Genomic DNA, 19456 nt, shown 5'->3' on the forward strand with positions numbered 1-19456 from the left:
TGAGTAGCTGGGATTTTGGGCGCCCGCCACCATGCCCGGCTATTTTTTTTTTTTTTTTTTGTATTTTTTTTTAGTAGAGACAGGGTTTCGCCATGTTGGCCAGGCTGGTCTCGAACTCCTGACCTCGTGATCTGCCAGCCTTTGCCTCCCAAAGTGCTGGGATTGCAGGCGTGAGCCACTGCGCCTGGCCAATAAATTTTTGTTCAGATCTGTGTGCCTGGTACAAAGGATACAAAAATGGTAAAGGTAGCCTTTGCCCTCAGAGTTGCTGACACACACATAAAAAGTTAAAGTACAGTGTGATAGACATATGTACATGGTGCCATGGGACAGATAAGAAGGGAGTACCTGGCTTGGACTTGAAGGAGAAATGAGAGAGCAACTATCCACAGTAGAAGGCTGAGCATTTCAAATACCTATGAAACCTAGGGTTTTGAAAACAGTATGTTTCGGCAACAGCAAGTGGTTCAGTGTGATTGGAGCCTTAAGGGGACAGTGGAAGATGAGGCTGAGCATTTAGGGAGGTGCCAGATTGCCCCAAAGGCAGTGTTCTCAATACTAAACTAATGTTCTACCACCATAAATGAGCTCCTCCTGGCAACTTCTCATTTCTATCAATGGAACTTTCGTTCTTCATATGTCCAAACCCTGAAGTGCCATCTTCAGGTCTGCCTCAGCATTTGTGATCAGTGCTCAAGCTTTGTATCATTTCTATATTCAAAACATTCTTCTGTGCATCCTATTCTGTTTCCACTATCTACACACTACTTATCACCTAATTAGTAGATAATTTCAAAACTGTAAATATTTGTGTTTCTTCTTGCTCTCTCCCCCCTTTTTTTTTTCCTGGAAGTTAATTTCTAAAATTCCTCATTTTACCATGTTGCTGACCCTGAGCAAAAGAGGACAGTGATATTTTATTTCCTACGAACTTACATCCTTTCCAAGTGTTTTAAACCCATAATCCTTTTTCTTTCTTTGGAGTTGGGAGTCTTGCTCTGCACCCATGTTGGAATGCAGTGGCATAATCATGGCTCACCGTAGCCTCGAATTCTTGGGCTCAAGTGATCCTTCTGCCTCAGCTTCCCAAGTGTCTGGACTATAGGTGTGTGCCACTATGACCAGCTTTTTTTTTTTTTTGAGATGGAGTCTCGCTCTGTCGCCCAGGCTGGAGTACAGTGGCGCGATCTCAGCTCACTGCAATCTCTGCCTCCCAGGTTCAAGTGATTCTCCTGCCTCAGCCTTCCAAGTAGTTGGGACTACAGCCACTACGCCCAGCTAATTTTTTGTATTTTTAGTATAGATGGGGTTTCACTGTGTTAGCCAGGATGGTCTTGATTTCCTGACCTTGTGATCCACCCGCCTCGGCTTCCCAAAGTGCTGGGATTAGAAACATGAGCCACCTCACCCAGCCACCCAGCTAATTTTTAAAAATATTTTTTAGAGACAGGGTCTTGCTGTGTTGCCCAGAATGGTCTTGAACTTCTGGCCTCAAGTGATCCTCCCGCCTCAGCCTCCTGAGTTACTGGGATTACAGGTGTTAGTCACCATGCCTGAGTCCTATAATCTTTTAATAAACACAGAAATCTCAAGCACTGTTATTCCCATGAAAAACCATAGAATTGCAGAATTCAGAGATAATCTATAGCAAATAATACACTGTTCCATTAACTTTCAGTTTTTTCTTCTTCTTCTTCTTCTTTTTTTTTTTTTGAGACAGGGTCTTGTCCTGTTGCCCAGGCTGGGGTGCAGTGGTGTGAACATGGCTTACTGAAGCCTTTACCTCTTGGGCTCAAGGGATCCTCCTGCCTCACCCTCCTGAGTAGCTGGGACTACAGGCACATGCCACCATGCCCAGCCAATTAAAAAATTTCTTTTGTAGAGACGAGGTCTCAATATGTTGCCCAGGCTAGTCTTGAACTCCTGAACTTAAGGGGTCCTTCTGCCTCAGCCTTGCAACGTGTTGGGTTTATAGGTGTGACCCACCGTACTCAGCCTACTTTGAGTTCTTATCGTGAACACAACATGTATTATACTGAGTGAGGTTTTTAAAGGACAGGTTCCCCTTCTCCCAGTCATATTCTAACCTGTTAACCTAGCCAGATCACTTGTCTCCATGGGAGGCCGTATATTCCCTAACTCTGGAAGAGATAGCTTGTGTTGGAATCCTGGTTCCACCACTTCCTAGTTTCAGCAATGTTCCTCATTTCTCTAAGCTTCAACAACGTTATATGAAAAAAGCAGGTAGTGATAATACCTACTTCACAGAGGTGAGGTAAGGATTGAGTTAATCTATGTGGCCTAATTCCCAGCATGTGCAAGCATGCAATACATGTTGGCTACAAAATGCGTGTACCTTGAAAACTTCTTGCTCATTCCCTTTGTGCTCTTGTTGATGCAATTCTCATGCTTCCCTGCCTCCCTCTACCACTAAATGGTCTCCCTGTGCTCCTCCCTATTGCTTGTGTTTTACCTGTCATTTCACGTTCAACTCAGTTGCCTCTTCTTTAATAGTCTTTTCTAACTCCTCCAGTCTGTGTTGACCTCTGAATTCCTATAGGTCCTTCTATGCCATTTTAGTAATTATATTCCTATTTTTATGGCATATTTCTGCCTTTTATGGTATTTCTTCTTAACTTTACATGCAATAAAAGAGTTGTGGAATTACCATCTCAATCAAGATACAGAACAGTTTCATCATTTTCCCCAAAAAATCTACCTTGGGATTTGTTTTTAAACAATTTACTGGGTATACATTATTTTTCTACATATACAATTTAGGTTCTTGAATTTAGTATTGGTTTTATACAAATTTGTCTTCCCTAAGTATGGCTTAGTATTGCGCATATAGTGAGTGAGTTTGTATAAAACAAAGCCTAAAAGCATGGTAAATTTGAATATCTTAAGAAGCCACTAATTTAAATTATTTAACTTTGGTCTTTCAGGGTCATTTTATTTAGGTGCAAAATTTCAACTGAAAATTATTTCGGTATAACTTGTTAAAAGTGGTTTTGGAGCCTTGCCAGGGCTAATAAAACCGGGTGTTTGTTTGTCTTTGGAAAACAAAAGGCTTTTTCTTTCTATTTTTATTACTGAATATATACTTGTGGTTTCTATCATTTTCTTTCTCTCTCTTTTTCTTTCTTTTCTTTCTTTCTTTTTTTTTTTTTTTTCCCCTGAGATTGAGTCTTGCTCTGTTGGCCAGGCTGGAGTGCAGTGGCACAATCTTGACTCACTGCAACCTCTGTCCCCTGGGTTCAAGCGATTCTCCTGCTTCAGTCTGCCCAGTAGCTGGGACTACAGGTGTATACCACCATGCCTGGCTAATTTTTGTGTTTTTAGTAGAGATGGGGTTTCACCATATTGGCCAGGCTCGTCTTGAACTCTTCATGTCAAGTGATCTGCCCACCTTGGCCTCCCAAACTGCTGGGATTACAGGCATGAGCCACCTAAATTTTTACATGTTTCTTCTCCTGGATGACATTTGGTTGTTATGATATTAATTACTAAATTTATTTATGGAATTTTGCCTTTTTTCTTAAACACAGTTTAATGTAAAGCAATTCAATTAAAAATGAATTAACTACAGAATGCAAAATGGAAAACCTTCCTGTTTTCTCAGCTTTATTTTTCCATGGGCCAATTTTGCTCTCCTCCTTGTGGAAGTCTCTTTTATTGTTTATTTCTAAAATCGGAGGTCAATGCAAGTAATAGTATTTATACTTGGAAAAAGGTGGGGCTGATATGGACAAGCAAATGATGCTGCATGATTTCCTTAATCTTTGCCCTTGGGTATACTGGAGATCCATCTCCAGAGAGGGCAAAATATGGCTAGGATTTGCATCCCATTCAGTAGACTTTACTTCCTAATGAAGTGAATTGAATTTAATCATGTGTGTCTTTTTTTCCCTTCCCCAACAGCTTCCATGCCTATGGCTGTTCTAAAATTGGGCCAAATATATCCATTTCAGAGAGGCTTTTTCTGTAAAGACAACAGCATCAACTATCCGTACCATGACAGTACCGTCACATCCACTGTCCTCATCCTAGTGGGGGTTGGCTTGCCCATTTCCTCTGTAAGTAAATTAATAAGTAGGTAGTGATGGGTTTGTTGTGCTGGAGGTTGGATGAAGCATGGAGTTGGGGCGGGGGTAAATCCACAGTACTGTCTTCACCAGTGTTGATATGGTGAATGATTGCTTGAGGAATATACCCACTGTTTTAGTCCAGAGGCAGTGTTTCTCCAGTTAAAGGTGGATGTTACCCAGAACAACTTGATGTCATTCTGAAGAATGATAGAATGATTATTTTTGAATAGGAGAGTCTTTTTGAGTCATTTGGATCAACTCCTCTCAGTAAACAAATGAAGAAACTTAGGTCCAGACACTTGTTAAAGCCCAGTAAGCTATCGTATGGCAGAGCTGAAACTAAGATTATGCTTGCTTTATCATACTGTTAAGTGGAAATTGAGGCCATGAAAAAGGAAAACGTTTGCATATTAAATTTGAGAAAACAAACTCAGCAGAAAGACCACAAATATATGTGCAAAATAAAATTATCAGAATACATTAAGATATGTCACTATTGGCCGGGTGTGGTGGCTCACACCTGTAATCCCAGCACTTTGGGAGGCTGAGATGGGCGGATCACCTGAGGTCAGGAGTTCGAGACCAGCCTGACCAACATGGAGAAACCTAGTCTCTACTAAAAATAAAGAATTAGCCGGGCGTGGTGGCGTATGCCTGTAATCCCAGCTACTCGGGAGGCCGAGGCAGGAGAATCGCTTGAACCCAGGAGGTGGAGATTTCAGTGAGCCAAGATCATGCCATTGCACTCCAGCCTGGGCAACAAGAGCAAAACTCCATCTCAAAAAAAAAAAAAAAAAAAAAAGAAAAGAAAAGTCACTATTTCTTACTTTGTACTGTCCTTCAGATAGTTCATCAGTTTGTAGGACAATATTGGGCTTCACTGTTAAATAATTAAAAATTTTCATTCTAGTTTAAGATTCACAAACTAGGTTAAGATTGCCACTTGGGATATTATGCCTACTTTCTTTACCCTTGGCTCTCATTCCTAAATCTTGCCATTGTCATTTTATGTGACTTGGAAATAGAAGGGAAGGAGCAAGGTGAAGATTTACCTCCTTGAGTGTCTTGGCAGTGCAGCATATCACACCTTATTTCTCCTCTGGCCACCTGTCTTGTTACTTGCCTTTCCTAGATATATGACTTACAAAACTTTAGTGTCTCAGTAAACTCAGTAGCCTTGTTCTGCCGTAGGACTGGCTGGCTTTTCTCTCTCTATTTTGCCTCCAAATTGGCTAAGAATAATAACCTAGTTGTTTGTTTTTTCAGCTTATATATCTGAGTTCATTTTGCCTTTTTGTCTGGTAGATTTTTTTCTAATGGGCTGCAGCTCAGTATTTTGAAGGTGAAGGGGTCCAGGATTTTATTATGTTCTAAGAGGTATAAGTATTAATATATTCATATAATTCTAATTTGATTATAGCTACTTTTATGGGAGTAAAATGAGAAAAATCTAGCATTTAGTTTAAGGGGATACTTCTTTTTCTAAGAAATACATCCCACCATAACTGGTTACTTAAATTTTAGTTATTCAGCTTAGGAGAAACTATGTGCAGGGAAGTACTGCCACTTGGATGACAATAGATGGTGTTTCTGTACTATATGAAGTACTAAGTAGTTGTGGTAGCCATGATTCTGAGCAACTGTTGCCAGATAAAGTTTCTTTTTTAAGAAAAACTTGCCCCTGTATTTGAGGAGATAATTGCTTGAGAGTGAATAAATTAATTGTAATAATAACACATATATATTTTTGAGATGGAGTTTTGCTCTTGTCGCCCATGCTGGAGTGCAATGGTGTAATCTTGGCTCACTGCAATCTCTGCCTCCCAGGTTCAGGTGATTTTCCTGCCTTAGCCTCCTGAGTAGCTGGGACTATAGGCGTGCGCTGCCATGCCCAGTTAATTTTTGTATTTTTTTTAGTAGAGATGGGGTTTCTTCATGTTGGCCAGGCTGGTCTTGAACTCCTGACCTCAAGCAATCTACTCTGCCTCAGCTCGGGTTCAAGCGATTCTCCTGCCTCAGCCTCTTAAGTAGCTGGAATTACAGGTGCCTGTCACCACTTCCAGCTAATTTTTGTATTTTTAGTAGAAATGGGGTTTCGCTGTGTTGGCCACCTGGCAACATGCCCCTGGCCCATAATCTTTTATTAATTAAAAAAATTATTATAAAGTAGAAAGAGAAAATAAATAGCCCTTAGTTCTACTACTTGAAGACAACTACTGGTAGCATTTTGATGTTTCCTTTAGTTTGACACATTTTTTTTTGTTGTTGTTGTTTGTTTGTTTTTTATTTTTATTTTTTTGAGATGGAGTCTCACTCTGTTGCCTGGGCTGGAGTGCAGTGGCACAGTCTCGACTTAGTGCAACCTCCGCCTCCCAGGTACAAGCAATTCTCCTGCCTTGACCTCCCGAGTAGCTGGGACTACAGGCACACACAACCACACCTGGCTAATTTTTGTATTTTTAGTAGAGACGGGGTTTTACCATGTTGGCCAGGCTGGTCTTGAATTCCTGACCTCAGGTGATCCACCTGCCTCGGCCTCCCAAAGTGCTGAGATTACAGGCATGAGCCACCGCACCCAATCTAGTTTGACAGTTTTTATATCATTATGAGCACACCACAGATTTAGTTTTGTGCTTTGTTTTTTTACTTATCTTTATAACAATTTTTTTTTTTTAGTTATAGTATTATAATATCAAGCAGCTTAAATAGCAATAGGGCTAAATTTTTTTTTTTTTAAAGGGGTGGAAAAAGACTTAGTATCAATCTTTGTATCAATCTTAGTATCAAACTTTGATTAATTCCTGTGAGTTTGCTGTTAGAATTGACCTGGAAAAATATTTTAATGCCAATTATTTATTTATTTGTTTGTTATGAGACGGAGTCTTGTCCTGTTGCCCAGGCTGGAGTGCAGTGGCATGATCTTGGCTCACTGCAACTGCCGTGCAATACCACCACACTCGGCTAATTTTTTGTATTTTTAATAGAGACAGGGTTTCACCATGTTGGTCAGGCTGTTCTGGAACCCTGACCTCAGGTGATCCACCAGCCTCGGCCTCCCAAAGTGCTGGGATTACAGGCGTGAGCCACCACGCCCGACCTAATGCCAATTTATTTTTAATTAAAGAAGTAGTATTTGGCCAGTTTCTGGGCCTTAAATGTGCTTGAATGTGCAGGAAGGAATTCTTGCAAATTCTTAGGGTAGATTTGTTTGTTTTAATAGTTTGTGTATAACATCTCTTGTTATATATAGAAAATAATTTTCTATAAAATGAATTATGCTTAACATAACTTTCATATAATGTGCCTTATAATTTGATCAGAATTAAGATTTGGGGTGATAGAAAATCTATATTTTAAAGCAGTGATTTATTTTTACAATGCGAGGTTCATAATCTTTTTAAGAAATATATTCTTTACTGTTTCTTCTTTAGCTATCCAAAAAGGTGCCATATTCAGAAAACTATAGATTTCTGCATTATTTGGCTTTTACATTTTTTTTTTTGTTTTTGGGTTTTAATGATCCATATTAGATTTGACACCAGACTTTTTTTTTTCCATCATTTTTGGCTTTGTGTAGTTCTACCTTCTCCCTTGGTAATTCATTATACATTTACTTTTATAAATTCTTATATTTCTAGAAAAAGGCAAGACTTTTTATGTACAAACTTTCAGAGTAATGATAGTAACAATAAAGTTAGTATTAAATCTCAAATCCATATGTTGCAATGAATAATATACTTTGTCTAAATTTAAAAATTTGTAGTTTCAGGATAGAAAACTTACCTATGTTTAATAGGCTATTTTAAATCGACTTGAGTACTGACTGTAGGTAGTTGCTTTTCTTAAGTGATGATTACTGTATGGCATAACCTTTTAGCAAAAATACTTAGCCTAAAATAACAGTATAGCCAATGTTTGTGACCAACTTATTAAACTTTTTCTAAAGAGTGATTGTATTACTTATGGTGACCTAAACTGGAAATGTACATGGATGTTTGTGAAAAGGGCTTAATCACTTTTTTTTTTTTGAGGTGGAGTCTCGCTCTGTCGCCCAAGCTGGAGTGCAATGGTGCGATTTTGGCTCACTGCAACCTCCACCTCCCGGGTTCAAGCGATTCTCCTGCCTCAGCCTCCTAAGTAGCTGGGATTACAGTGGTGTGCCATCATGCCTCGCTAATTTTTGTATTTTTAGTAGAGATGGGGTTTCACCATGTTGGTTAGGCTGGTTTTAAACTCCTGACCTCGTGATCTGCCCGCCTCGGCCTCCCAAAGTGTTGGGATTACAGGCGTGAGCCACGGCGCCCGACCAAGGCTTAATCACTTTATATATTTTATGTTATTTTATTGTATTTTTTGAGATGGAGTCTGGCTCTGTTGCCCAGGCTGGAGTATAGTGGTGTGATCTCAGCTCACTGCAACCTCCGCCTCCTGGGTTCAAGTGATTCTCCTGCCTCAGCCTTCCAAGTAGCTGGGACTACAGGCGTGTGCCACCACAACTGGCTAATTTTTTGTATTTTTAGTAGAGATGGGGTTTCACCATGTTGGCCAGGCTGGTCTTGAACTCCTGACCTCAAGCAATCCACCCACCTCGGCCTCCCAAAGTGCTGAGATTACAGGTGTGAACCACCACATCCAGCCACTTTATATATTTTATAACTTAGTGAAAAACAGATGACTACCTCAAAGAAAAATGGGGAAAGGGCATGACTAGAAAGCTGTCAGTGGAAGAAAATTGCCAAGAAATATAAAGAAATGCTTTAACATTTAACATTTCTTAAGACTAAGTCTTAAGAAATCAAAGTTTATATTAAAGCAACACTGAGAACACAGTTTGGCCTGTCACAGTAGCAAAGGTAAGAACTTTCCCAGCTTATCAAGCATAGAAAACAGGTGTTCTCATACACAAATCTGGCAGGGGTATAAATTGGCATTAAAAAGAGTATATTGTTGAACCTATAAATTATACTGGAAGGAATTTATCTTGGAAATAAAAGTTTCATGTAGAGAATTAGTTGCAAGACAGCTGATTACAGTACTTTTTAAGAAGAAAATTGGAAATAAGTAAGTTCAGCTGTAGGGGACTGTTTTATGATTTATTCTAGTGATGAAATATTATGATATTTCATAATTTTTGATAATCTTGACATAGAAAGATTTTTGTAATATATTGAGAGGGAGAAGAATAGTAATCGTTCTTTCTGAATAGTGGGATTATTAGTATATGAGATATTTTCATTTGGTCTCTTATATTTTCTGTTTTTCCCCTCCCTTGAACATTGTTTTTTCAAATAAGGAAGCCTATTTTTATTTTTTAAAAACCCATTAGAAGTTTTTCTGTTTTCATTTTCATATACCTGAAGTTTAAATGCCTTGACTATATACCCATTTTTACATAGCATTGTGGAAGCTTAACTGTTACGTGTGTGGATTTTGTCTGTTTCTAAGAAAGTGCCAAAAGAAAAAAAAAGATCAAAATAACTATGTTTTGAGATTTCACAGTAAATCAAACTTCACTCCTTGTCCTGTGGCTCAGCAGTCTACGTAGCTGACTAGGCTTTTTAGAAGTGATTGGTTGTCCGTGAACCTGAGTGGATCTACACATACCCATGTAACTCCTTGAATGTGGAAAGTTTGTCTTTTGTGTTGCAGCATGCTGTAATTCAATTCTGACACTAACCACCTGGAGTTAGCATGAGACTCCACAGATTTAAGGTCATTGTCCCCAATAAGACTACTTTCACTGTAGTTTTCAGGTGCAAATTTGAAGTTCCCCAGGCTGCAACTCTGGGGGTTCCTGTGACTCTGTCAGGTTCGGTAATAGGCTAAAACAACTCATAGAGCTCAGGAAATCATTTTACTTATGATTATAGTTTTATTATAAAGAATCAGAATGAGCCAAATTAAGATACACAGTCAAGGTCTCAGGGTGGGGGGCAGCCTGAATGTAGAACTTTTCTGTCCTCTCCCAATGTCATCAAGATGTGTCACTTTTCTGGCACATTGATATGTTCACCAACCAGGCAGCTCCTCCAACCTTCAGTGTCCATTGTTTTTATTAGAGTTTTATTATGTAGTCATGATTGATTGAATCATGCCAAGCAATTGAACTTGATCTCTAGTTCCCCTCACCTACCTGGAGGTTGAGCTGGTTTAAAGCCCTGTCCCCCTAGTCACATGGTTAGTGTGACCAGCCCCCATCCTGAGTCATTCATTAGCATAAACCCAGGTGTGAACCAAGGGGCTCAAGAATAACAAAGACCCTCCTATTACTCAGGAAATTGTAAGATTTTCGAGTCTCTCTCCCAGGGACAAAGGCCACATTCTTTGTTACAGACCCCAGTCTCTGTATTTTTTACTCTATAGCCTTGGTACCTTGAAAGTGTTTAAAGCACTCAGTTGTTGGTTTGATACAATTTAATATTTTTTAAAAAAGTTTTCGTTGTTTCCTTTCAATCTGCCAACCCAAGTTTACTTAGGAGTTGGAAACTTTCCATCTAATATGGGTTTCTATTGTTGAAAAAAATTATTCTGATACTTGTTAAAATGGTAAGGAAAACTTTACTCAAGACTATTGCACCTAGTGCAATAGCGGAGGGCTCAACTCTGACTACAACAAGGAGAAGGGGGTGGATTTATGGGTGAGGGGAATCAGTGGATGGAAAATCACGAAGAGGAGACATCAAAGGTAGGAGATTCTTGTTAAGGCAGGCCAAAGATTTATGTATCAAAGGTGGGAGATGAGGAATTTAATCATATATCAATGATGAGGGGCTTCTTGCTTAGCTGACTTAGCAGGACTTTTGCTAAGACTGGGCATGTCCTGTCCTTGCACACCATGCAAGGACAGGCTGACATGAAAGGCCAAGGTTGAGGCCTAGTTGAGAAGAGGGTTCACAGCTGGTTAACTAATGTTTAGTCAACTAAAGAGCCTTTGTCACTGTCTATTAATGATGAACTTTATCTTAAGCGTGCATTGCATAGTGAGTTAGTAGCTCATCGTAGAACATCTATGTAAACATATCTTAATATGCAAAAAACCTTTGTTCTAGGTTAATTCAGAAATATGCATTATTTAAAATCCCATTATATCTCCATTTAATAGACCAAGTATTGGTCTATTAAAATTCCTTTACTCTAGGATGTGGATTGTTATAGTTTTTGGTTGGAGATTTTTGCAAAGTCATTCTAAGTGTAAAAAATACAGAAATGGAAATAGCCTCTCAACCCAAAATTTCTAATAATGTAGTTTTTTTTTTTTTTTTGAGACAGTCTCCCTTTGTCACCCAGGCTAGAGTGCAGTGGTATGATATTGGCTCACTGCAACCTCTGCCTCCCGGGTTTAAGCAATTCTTGTGCCTCAGCTTCCCGAGTAGCTGGGATTACAGGCACGTGCCACCATGCCTGGCTAATTTTTGTATTTTTACAAAATAGAGACGGAGTTTCACTACATTGGCCAGGCTGGTCTTGAACTCCTGACCTCATGTGATCTGCCCACCTCAGCCTCCCCAAAGTTCTGGGATTACAGGCATGAGCCGCTGCACCTAGCCTCGAATAATGTACTTTGAATTATCCTTTTCAACTGATGTTGTTTGTGTGTTAGCATAATGAAAAATGTCTAGCTTTTGTATACCATTAAGCACTTGTATTTTTCTGGCATTGATTAATCAGATTTTCACTATAAATATTACTAGTGTAATAATATATTAAGTAGACAATATTCACAATTTTAAAGGATAAAATACGACTTTTTAAGAAATATTAAGAAATATTTTTTATTAATTTTGGTAGTCTAAGTGCTCCTAAGTTAATTTTAAAAAATCACTTTTACTCCCTTTGTTAACACCTGGGGGAAGTAACACAGGATACATTTTTTGGGTTGAATTGTTGTGGAATACCACATTTGAAAAGTTTGGGATTTGATAATGTTTTGGAAGATGAGGGAGATTATTTACTATATATATGTGGATTTTCTGAAGTTCTTTGTTTTTGGTACATTGTTTGAAAAAATAATATTTTTTTAGAGAGGCTGCCCACAAAGCAGGTAACTGAGGTATAATTTTTATTATTTTGAATAGCTTACTTAAATGGTAATAAGAAATTGCTAGTCTTGAGGAAGAAAGAATGAGTGGGTTAATAAGTTTATTTTTATAAAGTGTAAAGTACTATATAAGTAAAGTGTTCTTATGGCGAAGTGGCTTTAGAATTTTACCCTGCATAGCAGAGGAGATTGGAGTTGGTTAGGTTTTATGGCAAGGCACATCTCTCTTGCTGTCCTTTTCCTGTACTGGTGCAGGAAGCTGGTATCCAAACAGTCTATTGCTCACATTTGTTTGTCATTTCTCCCTTGTTTTCATGGGGACATAGGCGCTGTGCTGCCATTTCTTATTTTCACCTCTATAGGCAGTAAGACAATAATCTTCACTAGGGTAGGAATGGTCTGTATTGCTCACCATTGTAACCTTAGTGGCATGTAATAGGTGTTTAATAACTTGAGGTAGAAAATTTTATGAAAAACTACAAAATGTTAAATAGAATAAGATTGTTGTTTATGTTTGATAATGACTACTACCATGAAAATTCAGCTTAACTCTGGAAACTGACCATATTTCCAAGTCATCTCTTGCTATCAGATACCTCATTAAAACAGTTTTTCGGGGGTGAGGGGGGAAAAAGGAGACTTACATTGAATGCGTATCCTGACTGGAGATATGTGTGTGTGTGTGTGTGTCTGTGTGTGTATATACTATATACTATATATATATGTATGAGATATATATATCTCCAAAGGGGGAAATATAAATATATAAAATTTAAATATAATACTTAAATATAATATTTAAATATAAATATATAATTATAAATATTTATTTTCCCCCTTTGGATGTATCTTATATAAATATATATTTATAGATCTTATAAAAATAAAAATAAAAATATATATATGTATTTCCCTCTTTGGAGATATCTTAAAATATGGAGGAAATGTCTGTTAGAATTGTAGAAATATAGTACTGTGGAGATTGGTTTCTTAGGTTGGAAAAAAGTTTTATTTTCTTGTTTACTTATTCTCATGTGTAGCTGCATTTCCTATCCACAGCATTGTGGAAAGTACTGATTCTCAATTCTTAAGAGCAATTTTATTAACAAAATAGTAATAGCTCCATTATTTGACAGTCTGACCTATATGTCTGGGTTCTTCAGGCTTCTAGCCTACATCCACATTCTTCTCTACTTGTTCAGGCATTAAGAGAAGAATGTATTTCCTGAAATATTTCACAAGTGGACACAGTTCTTTCTATTCCGTGGGTCTTTTGGTCTGCCTATGGGGTCTTTTTTTCTTCCAAACTATTGAGGTGGTACTTGATCTCACAGTAAATCCCAAGGCACCTGCCATCTGTGTGTCAGGATTTCTCAGACTGTTGCCAGCTGCTGTCATCCCCAAGGCAGTGTATCCCTTAGTGATTTGCTACTGTGGTCTCTAAAGTTGCATGCCACTCTCTCCTGGGCATCTGGTATGTTTTAGATTCATACAATGGAATACTGTTCAGCAACAAAAAGGAACAATATATCCATGGTGCTATATAGGTGATCCTTAAAACATTATTTTGTGAAGGCAGTTTTGTAATTTTCGCTAATATTAGAAGAGTTCCCTTCACATGTAAAAGAGTTTTTAACCAGTTTCCCAGATTTGCTGGATACCCCAGCACCAATATTTCTAACTAAAACTGTTAGTATTTGTATTATGGTTCCAAGATCCTGAGCATTTGTGCAAGAGGAAGTTAAAGAAGATGTGGTGTGACCATGTTCATATGTTGTCCTTTCCTGTCTCTAATAAAGGACGGCGAAGTGTTCTTGTGGTATTTGGTTTGTGGAAGCAGTAAGTTACCATATCACATACTCTGTCTTGAACCATTATAAATATTCACTGGTAAAATATAGAAAGTTGTGTTTATTTATAGCTGAGTATGAGTTTACTATGCAGAGAACCTGAGTCATGGGCTGACTAGTGAATGTATCAAAAAGCGGAATGTGGGAATGTAAAAGGGTGCAACAACTTTGGAAAACAGTTTGGCAATTTCTTAAAAAGTTAAGCATCAACTTACCATATGACCTAGCAATCCCACTTGTAGGTATCTACCCATTAGAAATGAAAACATATCTACAAAAATACTTGTATATGAATGTTCATAGGATTAATCATAATAGCACAAAACTGGAAGCAATCTAAATGTCCATTAACTGGTGAGTGGGTAAACCAAATGTGGTATATACATACAACTGAATACTATTCATTAATAAAAAGGAACAAAATGCATGCTGTAACACAGATGAACCTCGAAAACATTATGCTGAGTGATAAAAGCCACATATAAAATACTACATATTGTATAATTCCATTTATATGAAATGTCTAGAAAAGGCAAATTTGTGTAGAGACAGATAGCAGATGAGTGGTTGCCTGGGTTTCTTGGTGGAAGCAGGGATTAAATGCAAATGGGCTCAAGGGAATTTGGGGGGTAATGAAAATATTCTAAAACTAGATTGTGGTGATGTTGCATAGCTATATAAATTTACCAAAACCATTGAATTATATATATACTTAGAATGGATGAATGTTATGGTATGTAAATTATACCTCAATTTAAAAAAAGGGAGCGTGAAAATGAATTTTGCCAGCTCAAGTAATAAGAAACAGTGTTTGACAAGGGTAGTCATTTGAGAAATGATGAAAGAGATTTAGAGATATAATCTTTCAGGTGAAAGGAAAAGGGTTTTGACTTGATTTGATAAACGAAGAAAGGGAACTCTTTCACTTTTGCCTTGAAATCTTCAGTAAATGTCAAAGTTAACATCAAGTATCTATTTAAATGTTTGCATTTCTCCACACTTTTGTACACTGTGTCTGGTGAAGTAAGTTGATGGTGTGCACTAACCCTTTTGGAATAGTTTATCAAGGATTTAATGTTTGTATCTTTTAATTCCACATACATATATATCTTAAGGAAATAACTAGAAATGCAAACAAGAATTTGTATTCAGAAATGTTCACTATAGCATCACATAGGGTAATCAAAAAATTAAAAATAACCTACATGCTCTCAAAGTAGGAGGAATGGTTAAATTATAATTGATTTTGCTTTGTCTCTCTTGGTTTCAAGGAGTAGAAATTCTAACTAGATTAAGTAAAATTGGGCTTTGTTGAAAAGGGTAAAAGGTGCTCTAATAACCCCAAACAGCAAGATCACTGAGGCCTTTTGGCAATGGGGAGCCAGAGCTACTTTCCCATTTCACCCGTTCAGGGACCAGGCTAGTCACTGCTTCCTCCTCTGTAGACCTGCTTTGTTCTCAGCTTCTTCTTCAGCCAGTCTTCCTTGTACATGGCTCAGTGTTGTTTGCCACCTTGGACTTACTCAGTTTTTGTTAAAATTCACATATTTCCAGAACAGGAATCTGAAAGAGCTGTTCTTTTTGAGCCTTAGGTGGGTCAGTGAACAACCCGTGGTTTGGTCTTTTTCTTCATCCCCTTCCAGGGGTCTGTATTTAGGTTTAGATAGTTAGTGAAAATGAAATGGCACTGGGTAATGACATTGATTCAATACATCTTGGCTGGGCACACTGGCTCACGCCTATAATCCCAGCACTTTGGGAGACTGAGGCAGGTGGATCACCTGAGGTCAGGGGTTTGAGACTAGCCTGGCCAACATGGTGAAACCCCATCTCTACTAATAATACAAAAAAACTAGCTGGGCATGGTAGTGCACACCTGTAATCTCAGCTACTCTGGAGGCTGAGGCAGGAGAATCGCTTGAACCCGGAAGGTGGAGGTTGCAGTGAGCCGAGATTGCACCATTGCACTCCAGCCTGGGCAGCAACAGTGAAACTCTGTCTCAAAAAAAAAAAAAAAACAAAATCTCATAGGCTTATATGAGGAATGGCAAATATTGGCCATTATTTATTATCAATTTAAAAATATTTCTAAGGCCTTTGGTGGTGGCAGCCTCTTTTCTTGATTCTCTCAACAGAATAGTGTACATTTGTGGTAGATTCGTGCTTATTTTCTTATATTTCCTTACCAAAACTTGAAGTCTGGATATTACCCTTTCTTATTAAAACCTCTTTTACTAAGACTGGCAATTGAAATCCCATTGGATGCCATATTGGGCACTGTGGACCAATCTCCACCTCCTGTATGCCCTCTCTTTCTGATGTGGCCACGGTGAGGTCACTGTCTCCTGACCTGCCCTTACCCCACTCATGTCTGCCTTAGTGGATCTTCTTCCTCTCCTCATCTTCCTCTGCTGTTGCTCTGTGCCTCATCCTCCACTTCGTTTCTCTCTGTATACATCCTGTACAGTGTTTTGTACCTCTGTGACTTTAGAGACCCTTTCTATCCCCAAATCTCTGTCTCTGTCCTAGACCCCTTCTGCTGAGATGGAGTCTCTCATAACTACTGGCTTATCGAATATCACACTCAGGGGTATCACCAACTCTCCTTTTCTTTCGAACATTCAGAATTTTTTGTACCTCAGTTTATTCTCTGCTATAATTATGTACTGTGCCTTATTCAATTTGTATTCCTGGTAGCACCTAGCGGAATTCCTTGCACAGTGGGTTTACTTAGTATTTGCCCACATGAATATTTTTATTTTTTAAAATGGGCTATTATCCTTTGTATGGGGTTTTATTTTGTTCCCCTACTATCCTGAAAAATACCCACAAACTTTTTTTCTAAATCTAAGAATAGTTGCTAACATGGTTTTTGTGGTCGGGGGGAACAAAACCCGTTAATATTAATGGACATACATGTTAATAGCATTTCTAAATACATTTGGGCATGTGTATTAGGGCCTATATGTTTTCTCTGAGAATAAGGACACACAGCCTAGTGAGTTTTGGACTCGAATCCTATTATATGTGAATTTTCTTTCTTTCTTTCTTTTTTTTTTTTTTTTTTAAGACAGAGTGTCACTCTGTCACCCAGGCTGGAGTGCCGTGGCACAATCTCGGCTCACTGCAACCTCTACCTCCTGGCTTCAAGTGATTCTCCTGCCTCAGCCTCCCAAGTAGCCGGGACTACAGGTGCATGCCACCACACCTGTGAATTTAATTTCTATACTAAATATACTATTCCAAAAGAAAGAAATGTTTATTGGAAAATGCAACCAATTCAGAAATATGCTTTGTAGACAGTGAAAGTTTCAATTATTTTGTGTAGACTAAATTAGATTATAGAGGTTCTTTGGCTGGGCACTATGGCTCATGCCTGTAATCTCAACACTTTGGGAGGCTGAGCTGGGTGGATTACTTGAGGTCAGGAGTTTGAGACCAGCCTGGCCAACATGGCAGAACCCTTCTCTATTAAAAATACAAAAATTAGCTGGGCGTGGTGGTGGGTGCCTGTAGTCCTGGCTACTTGGGAGGCTAAGGCAGGATAATTGCTTGAGTCCTGGAAGTGGAGTGTGCAGTGAGCCGAGACTGTGTCACTGCACCCCAGCATGGGCAACAGAGCAAGACACCATCTCAAAAAAAAAGAAAAGAAAAAAGAAGTAGTGGTTCTTTTTATGTACAAAATAAATTTGCTCATTGGGTTAGAGTATGGTTATTGATTAGGGGGCTAAGCATTTAGTTACTGCATGGGGCAGCCAATAATAAAATCACAGCCCTGTGTATTTACCTCCACAGTGTGTGCTGATAAGTGCAAAAGGTTTGTGCAAATTCTTTTGAAGTTATATTGTAACCATGGTATATGTATTGAAAACTTGGCCATTTTACCCCATTCCTATGAATGAAAACTATTTGGTGCATCAGAGGATAGTCTGAATTGGGATATGAAGGCCAGTATAAGTGTCAGTTAGCAAAGTCAGCTCTAGATTAGTTTTTTTTTTTTTTCTTTTAAGGCGTAGCATTACTAGAAGTATAGCTTTGGGAACCTTGTAGCATCTTAAAGACTTTTAAAGGGTTGACAGCTATTGGCAAATTGACTAATACAGAGAACTAAACTTTGGTTCATGTATTCAATGTCTAAATGAAAAATGGGAAGATAAAAGAGCTAAGAATGAAATGTGATTTCATGTGCTTCTCCTTTTTAGCTCTTATAATAGATTGAACAGATTTGATATTTGTGGTAAATACACTCAGGCAGAGTGACAGAGGCTTGGTGGTCATTTAGCCTTTAGGGCCTTAGTGGAGTTAATGAGAACTGCAAATGGTCATCAAGTCTTGGTGCAAAGCAACACTTTTACAGTGAGTGTGTTAGCTTAGTGGTTATGGTATTACTGCAGGGACATGGATCACTTAGGGAGAGAGCGTTTCAGGCTTGGGTCAGTCTTAAAGCAGATCTCATGTGGAGGGTTTCTGCTAACCTGCATCTCTTACAACACAGTACTAGTCAGTATGCTGTAGTATTAATCAGTAGGTCAAGTTCAGTGAAGTAAAGGAGAATTGAATTCTTGAAGTTCACATTTAGGCAAAAATTTGGCGTTTTAGGAGGTGAGTATAAGACATGATCTTTACAGAAAACGCTGATGATAAAAACAGCGCTCTCTGTTAGGTGCCTTTATGCTTGACTCCATTGTCATCTTTTCTTAAGAAACTAAGCTCAGGACTGGGTGCAATGGCTCATGTCTTGTAATCCCAGCACTTTGGGAGGCTGAGGCTATAGGATCAGTTGAGCTCAGGAGTTCAAGATCAGCCTGGGCAACATAGCTAGACCTCGTCTCTACTAAAAAACAAACAAACAAACAAAAAAACCCCCCAAAAAAACCAACAAACCAGCTTGGCATGGTGGTGCGTGCCTGTGGTCCCAGCTGCTCAAGAAGCTGAAGCGGGAGGATAGCTTGAGCCCAGGAGATCAAGGCTGCACTTAGCTATGATCGCACCATCGCACTCTAGCCTGGGTAACAGAATGAGACCCTGTCTCAAAAAAAAAAAAAAAAGAAACTTTAAGTTCAGATTCCTTTTTATAGCAGCTTTCAGCCTGCTATAGACAATACAGAAATGAGTGGATAAAGTTTTATTTAGATACTCTGATAGCTTAGCCAATGACAATGACCTATCCAAATATGGAATGCTAAAATGTTTTCTTTTTGGAAGCAAAGCCCATGAAAAATTGGTTTGGAAGTAGCGTTAAAAACCTGGTGATTAAATGACAACAAGAACGTGAGAAGAGATTTTTCCAAAATCCATTTAGTGTGTTTGGACAGAAACAAAGGAAAGATAACTCTTTGTTAAATTGGTTAATAGAGGATTTGAACACTTTGTTTGCTGTAGACAAAACATCTTTATCTTAAAACTGTAATCTTTCTAACTTCTGTTGCATGCATTGCTGCATTTCCTTTTTTACATGTGCTCTCATTTATTTTCATGGC

At 38.5% G+C, this 19456-nt stretch overlaps 1 protein-coding gene across 2 annotated transcripts in view; it reads left to right on the forward strand.

Annotated features, from left to right (window-relative positions):
- PLPP1 (phospholipid phosphatase 1) overlaps window positions 1-19456 on the forward strand; it is a 110137-nt gene that overhangs the window by 40061 nt on the left and 50620 nt on the right. The window contains exon 2 of one of the 2 annotated variants that reach the window (XM_001146001.7): window positions 3922-4076. The exons of the other annotated variant lie outside the window; for it this stretch is intronic. Coding sequence (XP_001146001.1) covers window positions 3922-4076 — 155 coding nt within the window. The remainder of the gene's footprint in view (window positions 1-3921; window positions 4077-19456) is intronic. 2 annotated transcript variants of the gene reach the window in all.

Source organism: Pan troglodytes, chromosome 4 (genome assembly GCF_028858775.2).
Source record: "Pan troglodytes isolate AG18354 chromosome 4, NHGRI_mPanTro3-v2.0_pri, whole genome shotgun sequence".
In the NCBI taxonomy this organism is placed as follows: Eukaryota; Metazoa; Chordata; class Mammalia; order Primates; family Hominidae; genus Pan; species Pan troglodytes.